This window comes from Capsicum annuum, chromosome 10 (genome assembly GCF_002878395.1).
Source record: "Capsicum annuum cultivar UCD-10X-F1 chromosome 10, UCD10Xv1.1, whole genome shotgun sequence".
NCBI classification, from domain to species: Eukaryota; Viridiplantae; Streptophyta; class Magnoliopsida; order Solanales; family Solanaceae; genus Capsicum; species Capsicum annuum.
In genome coordinates this window covers 97,317,466-97,339,677 of record NC_061120.1, presented here as the reverse complement: position 1 = coordinate 97,339,677, position 22,212 = coordinate 97,317,466, and the positions used below count along the sequence as shown (strand labels likewise).

The 22,212-nt window shown below is 36.9% G+C and overlaps 1 protein-coding gene across 2 annotated transcripts; it reads right to left on the bottom strand.

The window, feature by feature from the left end:
* Window positions 1–10,350: 10,350 nt before the first annotated feature.
* LOC107845588 (probable protein S-acyltransferase 14) lies at window positions 10,351–20,210 on the bottom strand. 2 transcript variants are annotated; one of them, XR_001666897.2, is made up of 8 exons: window positions 19,204–19,827; window positions 18,398–18,617; window positions 18,219–18,310; window positions 15,038–15,161; window positions 14,860–14,945; window positions 14,582–14,647; window positions 14,389–14,463; window positions 10,769–10,899 (listed from the first exon to the last, which is right to left on the bottom strand). XR_001666897.2 is itself a non-coding variant. In XM_016690001.2 (7 exons), the coding sequence occupies exons 1-7, from the start codon at window positions 19,417–19,419 to the stop codon at window positions 10,777–10,779; spliced, it is 927 nt and encodes a 308-aa protein (XP_016545487.2). In that variant the 5' UTR covers window positions 19,420–20,210; the 3' UTR covers window positions 10,351–10,776. The 2 variants fall into 2 exon arrangements, 1 of the variants encoding a protein (XP_016545487.2); XM_016690001.2 differs by lacking the exon at window positions 14,389–14,463 and having other exon boundaries at window positions 10,351–10,899; window positions 19,204–20,210.
* Between the last annotated feature and the right edge of the window lie 2,002 nt (window positions 20,211–22,212).

The window sequence follows — 22,212 nt, the reverse complement described above, 5'->3', positions numbered from 1 at the left end:
TCTTCAGGTTGGTTGTGTACATGTAGCAGGTTGAGGAAGAGAAGAAGAAGAAGCAGGCAGAGATAGGGGAGAGACAGAGCAAGAAGTTTAGATTTTTTGAGCAAGGTGGAGGTCAACAGTAGAGTGGTGAGGATGGTGAAAAGTGGTCTAAAAAGAAGTGAGACAATTTTGGGTCTTAATCGATGGCTAGTTCTCCCAACCCAAAGTCGTCTGGTGACAGATCTTTCTAGGGTGGCGATAATTTTTGGGTACAGAGTGCCCAATCTCAGGCAAGTGGGACCCCCACTCAGCTGTATCATATCCTTTCTATAGATTTACTGGTTGATTATATCAGGGTTACTGTGATGAGGGAAAGGATAAGTGCTTCAACTGTGGTCAGCTAGGGAATATGCTTAGAAACTGTCTAGCGTCCAAGGTTTCTTATGGGGTAAACAAGTTTCATGTTGCCTCTTCATCAGTTTCGGTACCAAAAGGTATACTATTTAGCTCCAGCATTGGTTGAAATCGACTCTATTTTCTCACTACCCGTCAGGTATCTGAGGCATCGCCTGATGTCATTACTGGTATATTAAAACTCTTTTTCCGTGATGTATACTATTTATTTGATCCAAGGTCCACTCTTTCTTATGTGAGCCCATTTGTAGCTGTGTATATTGGTTTCATTCCCGAGTATATTTTAGACCTTTTTTTATTTCTACTCTAATGGGTGACTCAGTGGTGGCTATAAAAGTTTATAGGGCTTATTTGGTATCTGTAGGTGGTTAGGAGACTTAGGTGGATCTATTTGAATTAGACATGGTTGATTTCGATGTCATATTGGGGAAGGATTGGTTGCACTTGTGCTATGCTTCTCTAGATTGTCAGACCCGTAAAGTCACCTTTAAATTTACTAATGATCCAGTTATTGAGTGAGAGGGTGGTTCTCTAATGCCTAAGGAGATGTTCATAGCGTATCTAAGAGCCTGTAGATTAATCTCCAAGGGGTGTCTCTATCATCTATTTTGGGTTAAAGATTCTAACTCGGAGGGTCTTTCTTTAAATTCTTTCCCGATGGTGAATAAATTTCCTGAGGTATTTCCTAATGACCTTCTTGGTGTCCCTCTCGATAGGGAGATTGATTTTGGGATTTATCTTATTCTGAACACTCGTCTTATTTCTATTCACCCATATAGAATGGCCCTGACTGAGTTAAAGGAGCTTAAGCAGCAACTAAAGGATCTTTTAGACAGGGTTTTCATCCGTCCTAGTATATCCCCGTGAGTTGCACCAGTATTATTCATGTGAGAAAAGGATGGGTCCCTTCATATGAGCATTGATTATCGGCAGCTGAATAAGGTAACGGTAAAGAATAAGTACCCTCCTCTAAGGATAGATGATTTGTTTGATCATCTTTAGGGTGCTAAGTTTTTCTGCAAGATTGATCATCAATTCGGGTATCATTAGTTAAAGATTAAGGAGGAGGATATCCCTAAGACTGCCTTCCATACCCGATATGGGCATTTTGAGTTTCTAGTTATATCTTTTGGGTTGACTAATGCCCGGGCAGCATCATAGACTTGATGAATAGGATCTTTCATTTATTTCTAGATTTGTTCATCATTGTATTCATAGACGATATTCTAGTATACTCTAAAAGCGAGGTGGATCATGTCAATTATCTCTGCATTGTAGTACAGACTTTGAAGGATCAGCAATTGTCTGACAAATTTTTAAAATATGAATTCTGGTTGAACATTGGCACTTTTTTGGGATATGTCATTTCTAGTAAAGGGATCATGATGGGTCCACAGAAAGTTGAAGTGCTTAAGAAGTGTCTTAGACCCACAACTCCAATCGATATTTGGAGCTTCTTGGGTTTAGCCGGTTACTATAGGAGATTTATGGAGAGTTTTTTTATTATAGTTGCCCGATTGACTAAATTAACTAAGAAGAAGCTAAAGCTTTTGTGGTTTGATACTTGTGTGGGTAGTTTTGAGAAGCTGAAGGATAAACTAAATTCTGCTTCGATCTTGACTTTTCCTTAAGGCACTGATGGTTTTGTGTTCTATAATGATTCGTACCTTGTGGGGCTCAGTTGTATTTTGATACAACATGGCAAAGTGATAGCTTATGCCTACTGAAAATTAAAGGTACATGAGAAGAATTATTCGGCTCATGACTTAGAATTATTGGTTGTGGTGTTCAACATTGAAAATATGGCTTCACTATTTGTATGGAGTGCATGTGGATATTTTTTTTTATCATAAGAAACTGCAATATGTGTTTACTCAGAAAGAACTTAATCTCAGACAAATGAGATGGCCTGAGATGCCTAAGGATTATAACATAAGTCTCCACTACCATCCAGGTAAGCTAACGTGGTTGTTGATGCTTTTAGAGATTATCCATGGACAGTCTAGTTCATGTGGATAAGAAGAAGTGAGAATTAGTGAGAGATGTTCACCATTTGACTAACCTTGGAGTTCAACTTTTGGACTCGAAAGATGATGGTGTGTTTGTTCAAAAGGTGTCAAAGTCATCTCTTGGTGCTGAGGTGAAAGAGAAGCAAGTTTTAGATCTTATTTTGGTGTAACTCAAGGGTGATGTAGGTGGGCAGAAAGTGATGGCTTTTAAGGTTAGTAGTGATGGTACCTTATGGTACCAAGGGAAATTGTGTGTTCCCTGTGTAGATGGGTTGTGAGAGAGGATCTTGGTTGAGGCTCATGATTCGTGTTATGCTATTCATCCTGGTTCGATGAAAATGTATCATGACCTTAAAAAGATGTATTGGTGGAACAATATGAAGTGAGATGTAGCTAGTTTTATGCCTAAGTGCATGGTGTGCCAACAGGTGAAAGTTGAGCACATGAGGCCCAGAGGATTGTATCAAGAAATTAAGTTGCAATAGTGGAAGTGGAAAGTGATCAATATAGATTTCATTATCGGCTTTCCTCGGTCTCGAGATCAATTTTATTCGATTTGGGTTATCGTGGACAGGATGACAAAGTCTGCTCATTTCTTACCAGTGAGATCAAATTTTTTGGCAGAAGATTATGCAAGGTTGTATCCTCTACAAAGTTGTAACTCCAAGAGATTGTGATGTTGAAAGGGGTACCTATTTCTATCATCTTGGATCGTGGTACGCTATTTTCATTGCACTTTTGGCAGCTGTTTTAGAAAGGTTTGGGGACTAAGGTGAGTCTTAGTACGATTTTCCACCCGTAGTCGGATGGGCAAATGGAAAGAACTATTTAAACATTGAAGGATATGCGTAGGGCTTGTGTGATTGACAATGGTGGTAGTTGGGTCAATCATTTGCCTCGTATAGAGTTCACGTATAATAATAACTACCATTCTAGTATTGAGATGGCTCTATTTGAGGCCTTGTATGGTAGGAGGTATAGGTCTCCTAATGGGTGGTTCGAGGTTGTTGAGGCAGAGATGTTTGGCCCATATTTGGTTCACCAATCCATGGAGAAGGTGAAGGTGATTCAGGATAGGCCTAAAGCCTCCCAAAGTCACCAAAAATCCAATACAGATGTGAGGCGTAGGAAGTTAAAGTTCGAGGTTAGGGTTAGGGTATTCTTGAAGGTGTCTCCCAAAATCGAGATGTTAGAAGGTGCAAAATCAATGGGTGAAGGGAGTGATGCAGTTTGGGAAGAAGGAGAAGCTTAGTCCCTGATATGTTGGTCCGTACTTGGTTTTGAGAAGGGTTGGTAATGTTGCATATGAATTGGAGTCTCCCTCTAGCATGAGCTTCATTCAGTTGGTTTTCCACGTTTCCATGTTGAGAAAGTGTGTAGGTGATCCATCGCAAATTGTTCCTATCAAGGATATTGGTATTTTGAATTCCTTATCTTACAAGGAAGTCCCTATTGAAATTTTGGATGGGCAGGTTCGTTAATTGTGGACCAAGGATGTAGCTTAGGTAGAGGTTCTATAGAGGAACCATAAGGTCAAATAGGCTACTTGGAAAGTCGAAGAGGACATGAAGTCCAAGTATCCATTCCTATTCCCCATTTTGGAAAATTGTGCTTAAGGTATGTGTTGATCTTACCATTATTATTTTCTAACTTTGTTAAAGGAAAGATTGATTTGCTAGGGATCTTTGTTTTCTAACTTAGCTAAAGGTAAGAGTAGATTTGTTTGGGATTTAATCATGCTAGTCAATGCCTTGTCCCATAATTCGAGGATGAATAATCCAAGTGGAGGAGAATTGAAGCACCCCAGATTTTAGCCCTTGAAAAATTCCTGAACTTTGAGCTCACTGTCCTAGAATGACCCATCATACGAGTCGTATGGTATAGTTATGGGTTAGGTGAACCGGGTTGTAAGGTGTCCAGTGGATGGTGGTTGGGTCTTATGTCTTGGTTATGACTTGGTGGTATGAGTCGTTAGGGGTGGTAACGAGTCGTTAGGACAAACCTTAACCAAACCAGTAACTTAGTAGCTTGATTTGGCTCTAAGTACGAGTGGCTTACTAAGAGGCGTAAGGATAGGTTATGAGTGGTAGAGTTGAGTCGTATGTTGCCCAGTGTCTAATCTCTTGGGTTCTATCTTGGATACGACTAGACCATACGAGCCATATGGTCAGGTCACGAATGGAATCATGGATTCGTAAGAAGGATAATGTATGGGTATCGAACTCACTGTCATGGCTATGAGTCGTATAATATGGTACGAGTTGATGGGTCTCTCGTAACCAAAGATGGCATTTTATAGCTTTTAAGCTAAGGGTATTCTGGATATTTCCCACTTTAAGTCCCTTTGATACCAAGACTTAAAACCTTCTTTGGGACTTCATTAACACATCATTCCTAATAAAACACTCTCAAACTCTCTGTTCAATCTAAAGCTAAGGTTTCATCAAACTAATCAATCAGGGGATTTCAAAGGTGATTTGTCTTCTTACTTCTTGGTGTCTAAGGCATGTTACTCTTCCCTCATTGTTAATTTTGTAAAAGCATATGATTTAAAGTTTTATTCATGGAATATTGATGTTGGGTTTTGAACTATGGGTTGAGCGTTTTGATATAAATTGTTTAAATATTTCTTCCATGATATTTATGAAACTATAGTACTTAAATTGATGGTTGGTAACTGCATTGGGATGTATGAGAAAGGTGGAAATTTGAACTAGGGGTATACTGGAATCCCCAACGTATTTGATTTGACTTAATTCTTGAAATAGTTGCATGGTACAAATAGTTAAATGGTTAAGGCTGGTTTTGAAAACCTTGTGAGGTACGGAGGAATTCCCCAAGTAATTTTAATAATGGAGTTTGCAGGGTACATGGGAATCCCCTAAGTGTTGGCAAATGATATTTATTGCAAGCTATAGTCGATATGACGATACCACTGTATAATGCCTTAATAATTGACTCCTAAAATTAGTGGTTTAGTTATGTGCTAAATGTTTTAATTGGGGGGTTGTGCTAGCTAGCCGTGAAGGTGTGAGTCTAAAGGACGGACACTGAAAACTCATGTTTTCCAACATGAGGGTTGGTCTTGGTGACCAAATGCTTGTAGGTACACGGGAATCCCCGAGTCTATACATGTATATATGTATTATGGAGGGATAAGAGTACACAGGAATCCTCGGCCTTCTATGATATCTCTAGTTCATGCGACTACATGCACTGGGGCCCGTTCAAGGGGTAACACTAGACCCAGCCTGTGGTTGGATTTATGACGGTAAAACTACACAATCTAGGTTAAGATTTTAAATGCATGCTAAACCTTGGTTCCTATCCCGGCACGGTATATATGTTTATATGTGATTGCATATAGTTATTTGATTGGTTTTGAATGATGACATTATTTTATCTTTATCCCTGAGTTACATGCTAGCGTGCACTCTAGTAACCGTCTTCGGGTGCTGTATCCCTACGCGATGTAGGAACCGGACATATCTCCATTCCTCTTGCTCAGTGACTTGGATTCGGGGACAGCATTGAGCTAGATTGAAGTGGTGAGCTTCCATACTCTGGAAGGCTCTATTTTATGCTTGGACTTCTTTATATTATTTTTATTTCTTTGGTTTTGGTTTTGGATATTATCGGTGGAATGTCTCGATCGGACATTCTTTGATTCTAGTTAAAGGCTTAATTGGACTACTATGGCATGGGTGGTGTCAGTATTGGTGTTAGAATTGGTATTTAAATTGGCATTGTGATTGGTATCGGTTGGCTATTTGATTGTGACAGTTTGGTTATGGTTATAGACAACTTATTGTCTTTAGATTTATATTGTTTTATCTTATTATATGTTTGGAATTCATCCGACATGGGGTGTAGGGCAGTTAATGGTTTAGGTATTGGGGGTGGTATCCAGTCCTGGTTGTATTTGAGATACCCGATATGACTAGGCCCTGGTTTGGGTCATGTCAGGTTATTTGGTCCTAACTTGGTTCACCAAGCCATGGAAAAGGAAAGGGTGATTCTGGATGGGCTTAAGACCACCCAGAGTTGCCAAAAGTCTTACACACATGTGAGGCAAAGGGAGTTGGAGTTTGATGGTGGTGATTGAGTGTTCTTAAAGGTGTCTCCCATGAAGGAAGTAATGAGATTTGGAAAGAAAGGGAAGATCAGTCCCCCATATGCTGGCCCGTACTTGATTTTGAGAAGAATGGGCAATGTTGCTTATGAGTTGGAGTTGCCTTCGAGTTTGGGTTCTGTCCATCCGGTGTTCCATGTTTTGATATTGAAGAAGTGTGTGGGTGTTCCTTCCTTGGTGTTCCCTTTGGAGAATATTGGTGTTTCAGATTCCTTGTTGTATGAGGAAGTCTCGGTTGAGATTTTGGATCGGCAAATCCACCAATTGTGGACCAAGATGTGGCTTCGGTAAAGGTTCTATGGAGAAATCACAAGGTTGAAGAATCCACTTAGGAAGCCTAAGAGAACATAAAGTCTGAATACCCATTCCTATTTTTCGCTAAGGATAATCGTACTTATAGTATGTGCATTTCTTAATATCTATGTTTTCTATATTTGTTAAAGGTAAGTGTGGTTATGTTCTGTGTTAAATAGTGCTAATGGATACCTTGTCTCATCACTTGGGGATGAATGATCCTAGAGGGGAGAATGTAACACCCTAGATTTTTTTTGCTTCTAAAAAATTCTGAGTTTTGAACTCATTGTCTAACCTACGACTCAACATATGAGTCGTAAGGTGTCTTGATAGGTCATGGGACCCCAAATCGTAGGGTGTCCAGTGAAGATTGTCTAAGTAACTTTCTTGGTTACGACTGGGGGTTCACGAGTTGTAAAGACTCTATACGAGTTGCACAGTCTAAATCGTAGGCTAACCAGTTTTGTGCCCCAAGTGTTCTGTCCTGATTACGACTAGATATTGCAAGTCATATAGTCTCATTACGAGTTGTAATGTGCCTTCCGTAAGAAAACCAGTGTAGGGCCTTGATGTTTCTGCCTAAGCTATGACTCGTGGTGACAAGTTGTAATGAAACCTTACGAGTTGTAAGGTGACCTGTGGTCACTGACGACGGTTTTTCAATGTTTCATTAAGGGTACTTTGGATATTTTCCTTTCCCCCCTAACTGTAACCCTCGACCTTAAAACCCTTTGGGGACCCCATTCCCTTATAAACATATCAGACACCCTCAAATTCTCTCTCAAATTCCTAAGGCAAGAACACTAGGATTTTCAAGCAATTGGCATCTAGAGCTTTAAGGGATTGATCTCTCTCCATAATTCTCTCTACTTTCATGTGTGTTACTCTTCCCCAAATCTTATTTTATCAAAAACATGTGTTTATAATTATACCTATGTGATTTAATTGATGACTTTAAATGTGGGTTGGGGGTTATTGAACATTATTGAAGTACTTGCTTTTCCCAGGGCTTTTATGAATCATGTATGGTTTGAATTAATGATTTTGAACATGTGAGGTGTATGGGCATGGTGAATAAACTAGGGGGTCATGGTTTTCCCAAATTTCGTGAATGTGGATAATTGAATTGGTAAAATCCCAACCCAATCTTGTGAAATTGGCTTTGAATATGAGTATGTTTGCATTGAACTACTTTTTTTTTAAACCATTGCATGATATAAAGATGTTATTAAGATATAACCGTTTGATTTAATGAAAAAAGGGGGTCGTGGCATTCTCCCACATTAATTTAATAAACAAAGAGGATTGTTCTCCCCAAGTGAATGAAATTGTACTGGCATGACAATGTCACCTTACAAGTGTAGTTAGTATGACATACCAACAATGTATGTCTTAAGGAATATTGTGGTTCAATTAATGAGAATGTGTGAAAATGTTTTAACTGGTCTTAAAGAAGGTTGTGTAGCTAGGCCGTGAAAGTGGAGATCTCGAGGGACCAATACTGAAAACCGCATTTGCCAGCGCGGGGGTCGAAAGGGCTTGGGGTCCGAGTCTCCTTACTTATGACATGATGGTTTGAGTCCCCCTTGTTAATTGACCGGGTGCACATGTCACCCTTGATATATGACCAGGTGGTTCGAGTCCCCCACTGTACAAATGTGCATATGATTATTTCTCTGGTTTGTGCGACTACACGCACTGGGGACCTTTCAGCGGGAATAGCTAGCCCATATATCCCGTGGGTGCCTTTTTATAACGGTTGATCTACACAATCCAGGCTAATCTTTTAAAGTTCATGTTAAGCCTTGTTTCCTACCCCGATATGTGATATTTATGTTTATGTATATGCATGTGATTGTGTGTATTGGATTTGGATGACTCTACACTATTGACCATGACATTATTTTATCCTTTCCTTGAGTTACATGCTAGCGCTCAACCCGCTAACTATCTCCGGACGTTGTATCCCTACGCGATGCAGGAATCGGAGACACTTCTATTTTTCCTGCATAGTGTTTGGATTTTCGAGTTATCAACAGTCAGCTTGAAGTGGTGAGCCTCCTTCTTCTAGGTGGTTGTTACTTCTTGGTTTGTCTTTTATCATAGACTTTTCTTTGGACTTATTTTGTCCATCGTCGGGGACTTGTCCCGACATTGGTTTGCTTCGGTTTTGTCATAGAGGCTCTGTGGATTACTGTGGACTTGGTATTGGTTGTTGATATATCTTGAACTTCTTGAGCTTACCTTTATCTATCATGTTATATGTTTGAAATTCAGCCTTTGTTAGTGTATTATGTTCTGTGTGACTAGTCAAAGGGGTTGGTCTCCGGTCTACGGCGACTTGAAATGTCCGTCACGGCCAGGCCCTGATTCGGATTATGACAAAGAAGAATAGATAGTGGTGCAAGAGGAGGAAGTGGTGGTAGTGGTGGAGGAAAAGGAGGAGGAGATGTTGATGGTAGCAAAGAGAAGCTGGTGGTGGTGGCGGCGGCGGCAGGAGGGTTATGGAGGGGGAGGAGTGGGGTGGGAAAAATAGAATCTTTTGTAAATAATAGAACTTGGGGGTTTTAAAATTAGGATCATTAACACTGATTTTAAAATTGTCAACCTCTACTTAATAATTAAGATTTATATCGCTCTCTTTAAGATTTGAAACTTCTTGGTCACCATGAATTAATGTTCCCATCCAAGTCATCGCCTGTTTAGTTTCCTCCTCCATCTTAAATCTGGAGTCATATATCAACAATCCCATCTGATATGACAGACCACCTTTGGTCTTAATGTACAAGGAGTTTTTTTGACATCATATTAATAAAATCTTCAAGCAAATCAAATCGCAACAATATATGCCTATTCTGGAGGAATCCAATTTTACAAGCCCCTATTCCACTCTGCTTTAGTATTTGTGCACAAAAATCCTCTACTCTGGCCAATCATAAGAAAATTCATCAATCACTGGATATTGCAAATTTTCTGTGGTACCCATTGCTGCAACTTCAAATTCTGTCCAATTGACAACAGGTTGTCCAATAATATAATCAACTTTTTTCATTGAATTTGCTTAGATTGAATTGGAGCATTTAACGCAATATGGTTGTCCGTAAAAGTATATAAGTAATCTTGTTGGAGAGCCATTCTATCAATGTTATGGGAGGTTTTGTGGTAGGGTTCGAGGTTGTTCGGGAATTGAGAAAAGGAAGAGAAGTAGGAAGAGGAAGCAACAGAAATTGCCTGACCAGCCATCGTGGGTGACTGGCCACCGGGCACCACCATGGCTAGGTTAGGCTACTTAAGAGTTTTGCATGAGAGAGAAGATAGAGAAGACAGCGTGTAAGATCAAAACTTGGGAGTTGATTGTTTAATAAAAATCAGATAGTAATGCTGTCCTCCAGTGTACTTGAGACAGTAAAACCCGCCAGAAAGTAAGAGCTCAACTGTGAATAATCCTGACGGCAAAGTCGCCATATCAAGGCTAAGACCCAGAACCAGACTTTGCAGCTAATAACGATTAAAACTCCATCATACGGACGACAAAATCATTACAGATTTAATCTGCACTTTTTTTATCAGGATATCAATGTTTTCGGATCGAGAATCTCAGAGATCTAATCTACATTTATAGTCAAGTAATCAATTACAAACACAGCGTCCAACGACGTGAAAAAATCAGCATCATTTTTATGTTGCATAATCTTAATTTCACATAGATATCTAAAAATTATGAAACGGACATTATCAACTCATTACGGAATGCCAGCCTTTACTCCAATCCACAAGTTGTCGCCTGCTCAGACTCATAATATTTCTGTGCTGTTGCTCTGCATAATGCAAGTAGATGCAAAAGTCCAGTCCGATGCAGTTAAAGCCGGTTAATCAGTTGAAAGCCTGAGGCACTCTTAACTCTATATTTTGTAACCACGAAACTTAGGTTTGAGATGCACATCATTATTATTCATGGACATCAAAATCGGGCTTTGACGGGTATTCAAGACCATGAAGAGCAGGTATCCGTCTAAAATCTTCTTCAGAATAAGCAGGAATGAACCAATACCGCTTGTCCATACCAAACACCTGGTTCATATAATACAACCTTAGAATGGTAAACTGAAAGGGATCTGACATTTTTTATGAAAATAAAACAGATCTAACATGAAATAGGCAAGACAAGCAAAGGTAATTAGCTTTGATATTCAAAACTAGTTTTTGCAGTCCAATCCAAATGGAGCCATAATAAGTTTTCTCAAGACAAGTAAACTTGAGAAAGTACAACATGTTTGCTGGGTAATCCAGTCTAATTCTCGGTCTTATACAGCAGCATACTAACCACTAAAATTTAACTGAAAATTGACAGGCATGTGAAAGCTTTCTCAAGTTTATTCATTTAAATAGGCAAAATAAACTAAAAAGGTAACACCATATATGTACCACTTTTTAGATCAAAACTTCCAGTTAATGGTAGATCAGGCACAATTTGATTTGATATCCTATTCCTCGATAAGGTTCTTTGTAAACCTTGTGTACCAGTAAAGAACCAAAGACGGCATATTAGTAGGTTGTCTTGGAGAAAATTTTGACGTTGCTGGTAAACATGGTAAGACCCCACATGGATTCAGAGAATAAATTAACAACACTGCTGGAACAAGGGCATGGAAGATGAAGTAACCTAGGAATTGGTGTTAAACAGCGTATTAAGGTCTTTGGGAACACAAGGGAGAGTAGACATTAGAGGAGGAACGGAAAATCAAAATGGTCTATAAATATCACATATGCGCATAGATCTAACTAGTATATCCAACCTTTTTAGTAGGTTCAGTGTAATTATGAAGGATTCATATGAAATTGCCTACAATGTCATATTGTTTAGACAGAACCAGAGCCTTATGGGATGAGTTCAAACCAAACACTAAAATCAAAATAGTGAATGGTGAGAAGACTAACTTCTGGAAGGACGATTGATAAGAAGCAGGAATCATGAAGAACCTATCCCCAGATATTCACAATCTAGTTCTAACCCAACAAAGTACTATAGCAAATTTTGGACACCACAAGGATGGAACTTCACATTCAGGAGACACTTAAAAGACTGGGAGTTCCAAAGGGTGACAGAGTTCTTCAACATCATTTGTCAATTTGGAGTATTGGAGACTGGAATAGATTTTTTAAGGTGGCAGGGAGCTAAGGAAGGGGTTTTCAGAGGGGGTTGCAGCTTACAGGAAGTTGAACCAGGATGATTACTGGATTTATCACTGGCCCCGGAAACATATATGGAGAGTCAAAATCCCCCACAAGGTTGCATGCTTTGTTTGGTTGTTGGCCAAGGATGCAGCGCTCACACAAGAAAACCTGATGAAGAAAGGAATAACACTATGCCACATATGTTTCTGTTGTGGTGAAACTGCAGAAACAGTTAAAACACTTATTTTTGCACTGCAAGGCAACTAGCAAGCTATGAAGACTATTCTTAAGCCTCAAGAACATCTCATGGTCCATGCTTCAGAGAGTCACAGTAGCTTTGCAGAGCCGGGAGGAAAGAGGAGTGCTGGCCAAGAACAGGAACAGATGGAGAATAGTCCCAGCATGCATCTGGTGGATAATTTGGAAGGAGAGGAATCTCAAATGTTTTGAGAGCACTGAGAATATGGAGCAAGTCAAGCTGAATTGTATTTTGACCTTGTGTTTTTGGTTAATCAGATGTACTCAAATGATACTGTCACTATTATTGATGTTTTAGACTCCTTGTAATAGCAGGGCAGTAGTGTATGGAGTACTCTTGTAAATATGGTCTCAGTGTAACCTATGTACTGTTTTGATCATTACAGAAATAGATACAGTTACAAGTTTCAAAAAAAAAAAAAAATTGCCAAAAAATTGTACACAGAAAAATGGAGGACTGCATTAAGTTATAAATGGCTGGGTGCATGTGTGGAGCCAGGGTCCTGACCGAGTAGAAACCTAGGTGATCTGCTGGAAGAGGAACTAAAGAGTAGAGAATAAGTGCAGTAGTAGCTGAATGTCTTCAGCATATGGTGTAGGGCTTTATTTGTGTATATATTATATGAAGGTAATACGGTTTTAAAAACCTCATTGGTTACTATGGAAAACCCTGTTGGCAGACTAAGACCCTCCTTGTTAAATTCGTTGAATACTCCGTTTTATTAGTTTTAACATTCTCTCGAAGCTGAATGACCATTAAAATAACTTTTTAGTATAACCAAAGCGCCAACATCATGTGATTTGCTACTTTGACTTTGAATAAACCAAAACATACTTAACCTCAATATGACGCCTGCTCAAGATGTTTCACATAATCATCGAAAATGCATACTTGAACAGTCAAAGTGCTAAAAACTAAGTATGAAAATATGAAATAAAAAATGTGTCCCCACGTTCACCGAAAAAATTTAAAACTGAAAATTCAAAAAAAAATAAAAAATGAAGGGGTTATTACTTATCCCCTTCACCCTATTCTACTGGATCAGTTACTGTTCAAGCTTTACTATTCCAGCAAAAGTTATTTGATCGCGACCTGTATCATTTCTTTTAGGATTTTCATGATATTTCGTATAAATGTGGTTTTATTAGTGTTGTTCCTGTAGTTCTAAAGATAAAACATTACTAAAAAATAAGTACACTAATATTCAATGTTAAACCAAATATTAATCAAGTTAACCGAAGTACACTTGAGGTAAAGAGGTAGAGAGGTAGCAAACACATCATTCTGTTCGAGCCTATGTTCCCACCAACTATTTCTCAATTTATTTATTTCATAAAATAACTGCATACACTGCAACAAGAAAAGTCACATCCGATATGAATATATAATGTATGTTTCTTATATCATTAAGAGTAGGTAGGAGGACTTTGTTGTCCGTGTTAGTAGCTGTAGTACTAGTATTATTTCAGAGTGTTGTATCATTAGTTGTATTACTTGGTGAGTCTTGTTTATGGTATTATTATTGGGTGTAGTAATTTCTATTGTATCTTGTCCTTTTACTATTCCTTTGCTAGATTGTTTTATCTTAAGACAGGGTCTATCGGAAACAGCCCCTCTATCTCACCTCTGAGGTAGTGGTATGGACTGCGTACACTTACCCTCCCCAGACCCCACTTGGTGGGAATATACTAGGTATGTTGTTGTTGTTCTTATATCATAAAGAGGATGAAAGGTTTATCAAAACTAAAAAAGGTAAAACTAGAAAGTAAAGATAAAGCAACAGAAGTTGCAATTAACTCTTCAGATCCAGTATTCTACTATTATATTTCAATCGTGAACTACATTTGTCAAGTTATCATTGCTATGAGATGTTGGTCATTTTTTATAAATGTGAGTGATATCAAGGTCCTATGTACATGGCATATCATGTCCTCACTGGTTTGCAACTTCTCCACCCTCTGTAAATTATGCTTCCTTGATTCTCCATTCTCTACTACCATGAAGTTTAGGTTCTTTAATATTTCTTTTTTTACCATGGGGATTTGAATTAGCTTCCAAGTATTATATCTCAGAATAAATATGGAGTGCCAGTTGCAATTGGAAGTTCTCTTTCTTATCCAACTTACGTTTTTTTGTTGTTTTACATTCAGACCATAACTTCCAAACCATCTCCATGAACCTGGTACTCATAAGATTATTACCTAAAAATTTAGATTAGAGCACAGCATTACTTAGAGAAGCATTTGTCTTTTCTTTATATTGAGAGTAACCTACCATAAGAAACAAATAAATTAAGGCAATCTTGTGCAGTCATCTAACCTGTTCAAAGTTCCTCTTTCGACCAAGATCGTAACGCCATTTGGGACTGGTCTTCTTCTCATATGCCTGAAAATAAGACAAGCCTTCAAATGTTCCCCGAAAAGAAAGATACTTTTCCCAACCGAAGGCCAAGAGAGAAATGTTCTATAAACTGGTTTTGCCTCAAGACTAAAAAGCTGTTTCCACAGCATCAATGATGTCTCAGATTATTTAGGCATTTCACAGAAAGGAAAACAATGTACATTCAACTTGAAAGAGGAATAAGAAAAATGGAGTACCTCAATGGTCGTAGTATTAGCAGACACCAACGATATGTGCATAATCAGAAATCCCAAAACACTCAAAGCAAAAGCAAGGTTCAAGACTGTGGTGCACAAGAAATGTGGAAAAATTAGACTAGTGTCTCGAAAAGAAATAACAGGTAGCAAATTCAGCAAGACAATCCGTAAACCATACCAAAAGCAAGGAAAGTAGTCGCAAGAGTGCCCGGAGTCCCAGGTATCTCTCCATCACTGAAGAATGCAATAAATTGTGGCAGTAATGATAGAGTGACAACAGTGGTCTCAAGGAACGTATAGAACTGAAGTAAGAGAAGGTTCTAATTAGTTGAGGAAAAGATGGTCATTAAAATACTGCAATGAGAAGAAAGTGATATGAAAATTGTTGTTAAGCACCGTTACATGAATGGTGAAGAGTACAAACATCAACTGACAGGCACCAACAGGGAGGAAGAATACGGAAAAAGACACATTCTCAACATCAAGTATCACTTGCAATACTCTAAGGAAACTGCATTGCACTCTCACAGAAATAGCCAGATGAATTTTGGAAAATGGTAAGGTTATAGGAAACAATATTAGATACAGTTCCTCAACAAGCAATTATCACCATGGTCATTCAGATATTGTATACAGGATGGTGCTAATATTTCAGTTGATGCTTATTATCAGTACTAGTATGACTAGAAGCATGTCTTTAGGAGGAGCATGCCATTCAAGAAACTCCAGCTATGATTGTACACAGTGGTGGAGCCAGGTTCGGAATAACCTGTAGCTTTGGCTCAAAGCCTATATTTATGTTAAAACTTCATTTAGTATGTATAAATAATTTTTCAGCACCTCGCAAGAAAAATAAATGTGTTCTAGAACACAATAAACTAAAAATATTGGCTCTGCCTCTGATTGTACACAGGAGATAATGATGGTTAGCTAAGGTTCCATGTGTGGGTATGATTTCTAAACCAACAGAACCAAGTGTGAAACTCACCATCCCCCCCACCCCCACAAAACAGATTTTCCCACTTAACACAGTTTTTCCTTCTTGTTTTTAGTAGTGCACCCATACTCTAGAAGTCCTAGAAACGCCTCTGGGTGGAGAAGCACTCTAGAGTAGGATACCTTGCTTGCCACGTGCCAATTTCATCTTATTTTTCCTTGGTTATAATTTCCTTATTTTATTTCCTTTTTTTCTCTTTCTTCCATCGTCGACAACCTCTCCGTCCCACCTCTGTCATCTTCACCCAACACAACTCTCCATTTCTACATCACCTAATAGAAACCAACTACAAAAACATCAATGATTCCATAAAAATCCCCTCCAACTTCATTATTCAATTGTGTGAAAACCAACCACCACCTTTCCACTATCTGACCACCATTCTTTAGGAATCAAGAACAAAACACGAGCATGGAACATAATCCCAAAATACCCATGTCACCACTCACTTTTGACTAAGGGAAAACAAAAATTCTTTTTTGTTTTTATCAAGAAACCACATAGTCCATACCCTATTCAATTTTGATTGATCCTGGACCTTGCCCCCTTTAATTTTTATTTTATTTTTTGCATCACAAAAATTGAAGGAAGAACTGAGAAGGGGTTGAGAAGGGGTTATGATATTGTGTCTCTGAGGGGAGAAAGAAGTTGCTGGTGGCATTTATGGAAGGTGTCTGGTGGAAAAATCACGGGAAAAAAGCATTGATGTGGTAGGATGTTTCGGCGACTCAGGCATCAGTAGTAGGTTTACAGAAGAAATGAGGAGGTGAGATATTGATCTAGATTCAATTAAAACGAACAGAAAAGAAGGCAGGAAAAAAGAAAGAAAATGGCAAGAAAAAGAAGAGGGAAAAAAAAAGAAATAAAAGAGCTGTAGTGGAGGCCATTTGGAAGAACAGAGAAGAAGAAAAAAAGGAAAACAAGCATTTCCTCAGTTTCATTTTATGTGTGTTTGACGGGGCACAAAGTTCAAAAGAATAAGAGAAACTTTTGAATTTAGCCCTCCCAAGCGAACAAAGAGGTGGATCATCTGACCTGTGTTTCTATTTTTGGATAAAGGTAACCGTATCTAAATTTGTGATTTTAAACTAAAAATATCTGTAATATACCAAAATGTCTTTTGAATCAAGTGGTCTTAAATATAAGATACGAGATATTGGAATTAAAGAGTTGCTACATATAGAAAATTACATTCTTTTTGAAACAAACTGGATAAAAAAAAAACGTAAGATACATATTAAAATAGAGGGAGTAATAAAATGTTACAAAAATAAAAAAAAATTAATCTTGTTTTCTCCTCACACACCATAATATTGATATGCACTATCCAAGGTGGTCGAGAAAGGGGATAATAATACCACTTAGAAGTTGTAGCCTGACCTTGGAAAAGAGACGGTAATGGCCGCTGAAAATAAACATCTTGTCTTGGGTGATGGGAATCCTCTGTGGTAGGCTGACAGTCAGCAAAAAATGCTGAGCAAAGCTACTGGCCTGAAGTTCGGGGGCACTAGCCAACTAGGACCCCTGCAAACTTTACATATCTTTCTGAAACCAGGGAATAGTTTAGGGAGGTTTATGTATTCTCCCCTTAGATTAAGCAGAACTATCCCCAAGATGAGTGTCACATAGATGCGTAATGGATGTGTGATCATACTTCAGAGAAAATTAGAGAAGATTAAAAGTAACCACATTCACAGAAGGTTGAAGAAGGCACACATTAAAGATAGGATGAGAAATGGTCGCTTGGAACATTTCTTTCATATCCTGCGTCTACCTCCACCTCCACCTACAGATGCACTACTAGGTATGAAACCATGGTGAGTGGAATTTAAATGGACAAGGTAGACCAAAAGTCACATAGCAAAAAGTTCTGTTGAAATCCACACAGACCTAGCAAAAAATATGGCACAATCGAAGAAAAAGACTTACATAGTCAGGATTAAGTTTTAGTAATGTTAGTTTACTTTAGGTCCAACTTTTTCAGTCTTTTAGTCTTGTCAGATATTTATAAGATAGTACTAAATGTAGATAACATTTAGGACATTTTATTTAGATTTTTGTTTTATATAATGTTGAACTGGGGTTGGGATGAGCATAAATGAAGCGATATCAATAGTGAGGATTTATGAAGCAATTCTTACTTTCTCAGAATTGAGGCGTTTGTTGTTTCTGTTTATAGCCTACTGATGTTTCTTGTTATTGGATAGAAATCCAACAAGCAATGCAGTTAGCTATTAAACCAGAAGAGTCGAGAAAACAAAAAATCATCTTCATCCACACTTATCGTCATTTCTTGAGGCTACAAGTATGTTCAGAATCTAGCATCCAATACTACTCAAATTCAAGAATCATGATAACTTACCAGGAAGAGAAGGAAATACTTGTAATTTAATGCTCCAACGCAGTTGACAACCCACACACAATGATGGTCCATCTTTAGCACACACCTTCCACCTAAAACAGGGAAGCAGACACAACTCAATTTCAAAATCGAAAAACTTTAACCAAAATCATCATTTCAGTGAAAAAACAAGAACTCACAAACAGAACAGTGATGGCACCGAGGAGGTTTTAATTGGTTGCACTTTCTACAAAAACGTATTATGGGATTCCCTGAGTCAGCTGGCGAAGCCCCGAATTCTGACGCAGTTAACGGATCAGCTTCCCCTCTTTCTTCATCCAACTCTGGCCTCCAATTTGGAGGCACACTACCAGGATCAGTAAAAACAACAGAAAAGTAACACCACAGAAGCATCACCAACTGCAACCATCACAAATATGGTACTTTTAGCTACTTAATATAACTTCTAATCCATCCAGAGTCCCACTTCAGCTCTGAAACAGAACTCGATAACCGAGACGAATTTAAAATCTCTCAAACTTTTCTTTCTATAAACTCCGGTGATCTGTTTAGTTAATATTGAAGACATTATCAGTTAGCACAAACGTTTAACCCCTGTCACTACCTTCCGTTAAAATAAAACCATTACCACCAAAACTTAAGTACATCTTATACAAGCACATTATCCGCAGGATTCGAATCAGTGGTGACTATTAAAAATTCAATTTCGATTTCCAATGCTTCAACTCTAACAGATTCCTTATGATTGTACTCCCTCCGTTTCAACTATTTAATTTTGATTGTACTCCCTCCGTTTCAACTATTTAATTTTAACTTACCACGTGGCATGACATGTTTAAGAACACAAGTGTAAAGACATTTTAGTACATATGATACATTTTTAATTTAAGACCACAAACATTTAAAAGTTTTTTTTTAACTTTCTTAAACTCAATGTCAAGTTAAAATATGATAAACAAATTGAAACGGAGGGATTAAAAATTACCAGACAATGGAATACGACGAGTACTGAAAGAGCGATGAGGACATCAAGAAGACCACTACTACCGGCAATAGAAGGACCATAATTGGTTAAAACGACAGCGTAATAGGTAACTCCTACAACACCAAGAACCAAAAGGATCATGATCGACCCAAGCCCTCGTAAGGCAGTACAAAACCTGAATACATTCCATGCCATTACAGCTCCCGATCTATACATAATATATACTCTCTTAATAAAAATATATATATCTCTTAATAAAAATACACTGAAATAAATGGATTTTTAAAAAAACTAATATGATGTGAATTTCTATTTTATCGCGAAATTATGTTTAGGGTTTACGGATTATAGGTATGTACAGTGGAATCATGATGTAGGGAAATACTGAGGAAGAAGGAAAACTGATGCTACTTGGTGGGAGGGAGGGAGGGGTGATATTGAGATTATAGAAAGAGAGTTAAATGAGATAAGAGGTCTACTAAGGCAATTTATATTGTATCAGAAGAAAGCACACGCTTAAAAATCTAGAAGGTCTTGTGTTATATTGGTTGTAGCATGTGCAAATAAACCTACTCCAGATAGGATTAATTATTAGTTAAACTACCGTCGCCATTTCGTATTACTTGATTCCTGATAATTTAGTATACCCTTTTTTAAAATGAAGAACAAGAAGTTTTGTCACGTTGTCATTTTTCTAACAATTAAATTATACTTAGAAACTCACAATATTTTTATTTTCGTTAATATCATTACAAGATATACTGAAAAAATTCTAAGTTTAAATTCAAACAAAATGGCTAAAGAAAGAAAAAGTGATTTGAACTGCATAAAAAGGAAGAAGAAAAAAGACTCAATCAAGAGTCAAGTAAAGCCTTGCAAGGTCAAGAAAAAGAGCAAAAACAAAAGTACGAAAAAAAGAAAAAGAAAAATACAAAGCTGAACAAGAATAGACTATCAGGGACCTTAAAATCATTCGGTCCTCACAGAATCATCTTCATTGTTAGTGGTCAACAATCATGAATACTTCTCTTGTTCGAAATATAATAAGAAAAAGGATAAATATTTACTAGTAATAAGAAAAAAAATAGAATACATGATTTTTTTAATGAGTTAATACATAAAAATGACCCTACACTTGACACCAAATTATAACTTTGACCTTAAACTTGGACATTGCACAAATATGACCTTTGATTATTCAAAACTACACAAATATGACCTCCAATCCTACGTGGCAAAATGTGTATTCAACACGCAAAATTGGGCGTGTCCAGCTTAAAATCTAAGGGCATAATACATAAATATTACCTTAAACTTTGACAATGCACAAATATGACCTTTAACTATTCAAAACTATACAAATATGACCTTTAAATGACTCTTCACTATTATTTTTTCATTATTTTCGACTCAAAGATGAAAATGGCATCTAATTTTTTTTATTATTGCGGAAAAAGAGCAATATTGAAGATTTATTAATTAGGCGGGTCAGCATTATATGAAAAAATCGGGTGGGTATGTATATATATAATAAAGCAGAGGACGAATTTAAGTTATATAATATATCTAAATATGATTTATTTAAATATTAAATTAAAGATGAAACTATACTAATAATAAAAAATTATAGTTTTAATAAAACGTTATTAAACTAATGTTATTAAAAATAGTAGTAGTAGTATATTAAATTAACGTTATCAAATTAACGTAATTAAAATGTTATTAAATTAACGTTATTAAAACGTTATTAAATTAACGAGGGGCCAACCTACGTGGTTGCCATGGGGTTCACCCGAATCCCCTCGGTAAAAAAAATTACGTTGTATATATATAAGATAGAAAATATATATTTATGTACGTATATTAATGTTGAACCACATAAAACAAGGCACTTAGATAGCCCAATGGTGTTATTTGCTCTTCATGGGCGCTTCCTTCAGCCTACTGTGCGGGTTCGATCCCTGCTAGTGGCTGTTTTGGCTGTTTTTTTTAATTAAAAATGTAGGTGCTGCTGCTATAGAAATAAATAATAATAATAATAATAATTTTTTAAAATTAAAAAAAGTTAGGTGTTGCTACTATAGAAATAAATAAAAAAATTATAATAATAATAATAATAATAACAATAACAATAATAATTAAAAAAAAGTTAAGTGTTGCTGCTATAGAAATAAATAAAATAATAATAATAATATTTTTTTTAAATTAAAAAAAAGTTAGGTGTTGCTACTATAGAAATAAATAAATAAAAATTATAATAATAATAATAATAATAATAATAATAATAATGATAATAATAATAATAGTAATAATAAAAACGACGTCGTTTTAACATAAAAAGCAAAACTTTGACAGTGCACAAATATGACCTTTAACTATTCAAAACTGCACAAATATGACCTCTCTCCAAGTCAGCCCTTTTAACGACGTGGCACCGTGTGATTGGATTATCTTTCCACGTAGGCACGAGTGAGACTCACGCATAGGGTTGCAAAATCTGAGGTCATATTTGTTCAGGTTTTGAATAGTTAAATGTCTTATTTGTGCACTATTAAAGTTTAAGGTCTAAATTATAATTTGGTGTCAAGTTTAGGATCATTTTTATGTATTAACTCTTTTTTAATTGAAGAGATAAAGATGAGAAATTATAGTATGATGTGATGAAGTGATAGAAGGAATTGAATAAGATTGATAGCATACTTCTTTAAAATCATTAATTTAACATATATTTTACTAAACTAACCTTGTTAATGGTACTTTAAAACTCTAAATTAGATTATCATTATTTTATGTAGTTATTTACTTTCTCCGCTCCTACTTTAATGCTACTTTTGTCTTTTAATTTTGTTCCTAAGTATTTATTTAAATCTTCAAGAATTAATTGGCCAAGTTCTTCCAACTTTGTCATCTTTAAAATAAAATTTAATCATTGTCAATTTTAAAAGAGATAAATTTAATTAGGAGTAAGTTGGTAAAGTTATCTCTTATTTTTTAGGAGTTGGTAATCTG

Bases quoted from the DNA above. Each gene is read 5' to 3' on its own strand.
- LOC107845588 (XM_016690001.2), bottom strand. From the start codon at position 19,419: ATGTATAGATCGGGAGCTGTAATGGCATGGAATGTATTCAGGTTTTGT. The intron at 15,162-18,218 runs GTAAGTTATCAT...CTCTTACTTCAG, and splicing joins AGTATTTCCTTCTCTTCCTG to TTCTATACGTTCCTTGAGAC. The intron at 14,648-14,859 runs GTACTCCATTTT...TCTTATTTTCAG, and splicing joins CTAATACTACGACCATTGAG to GCATATGAGAAGAAGACCAG.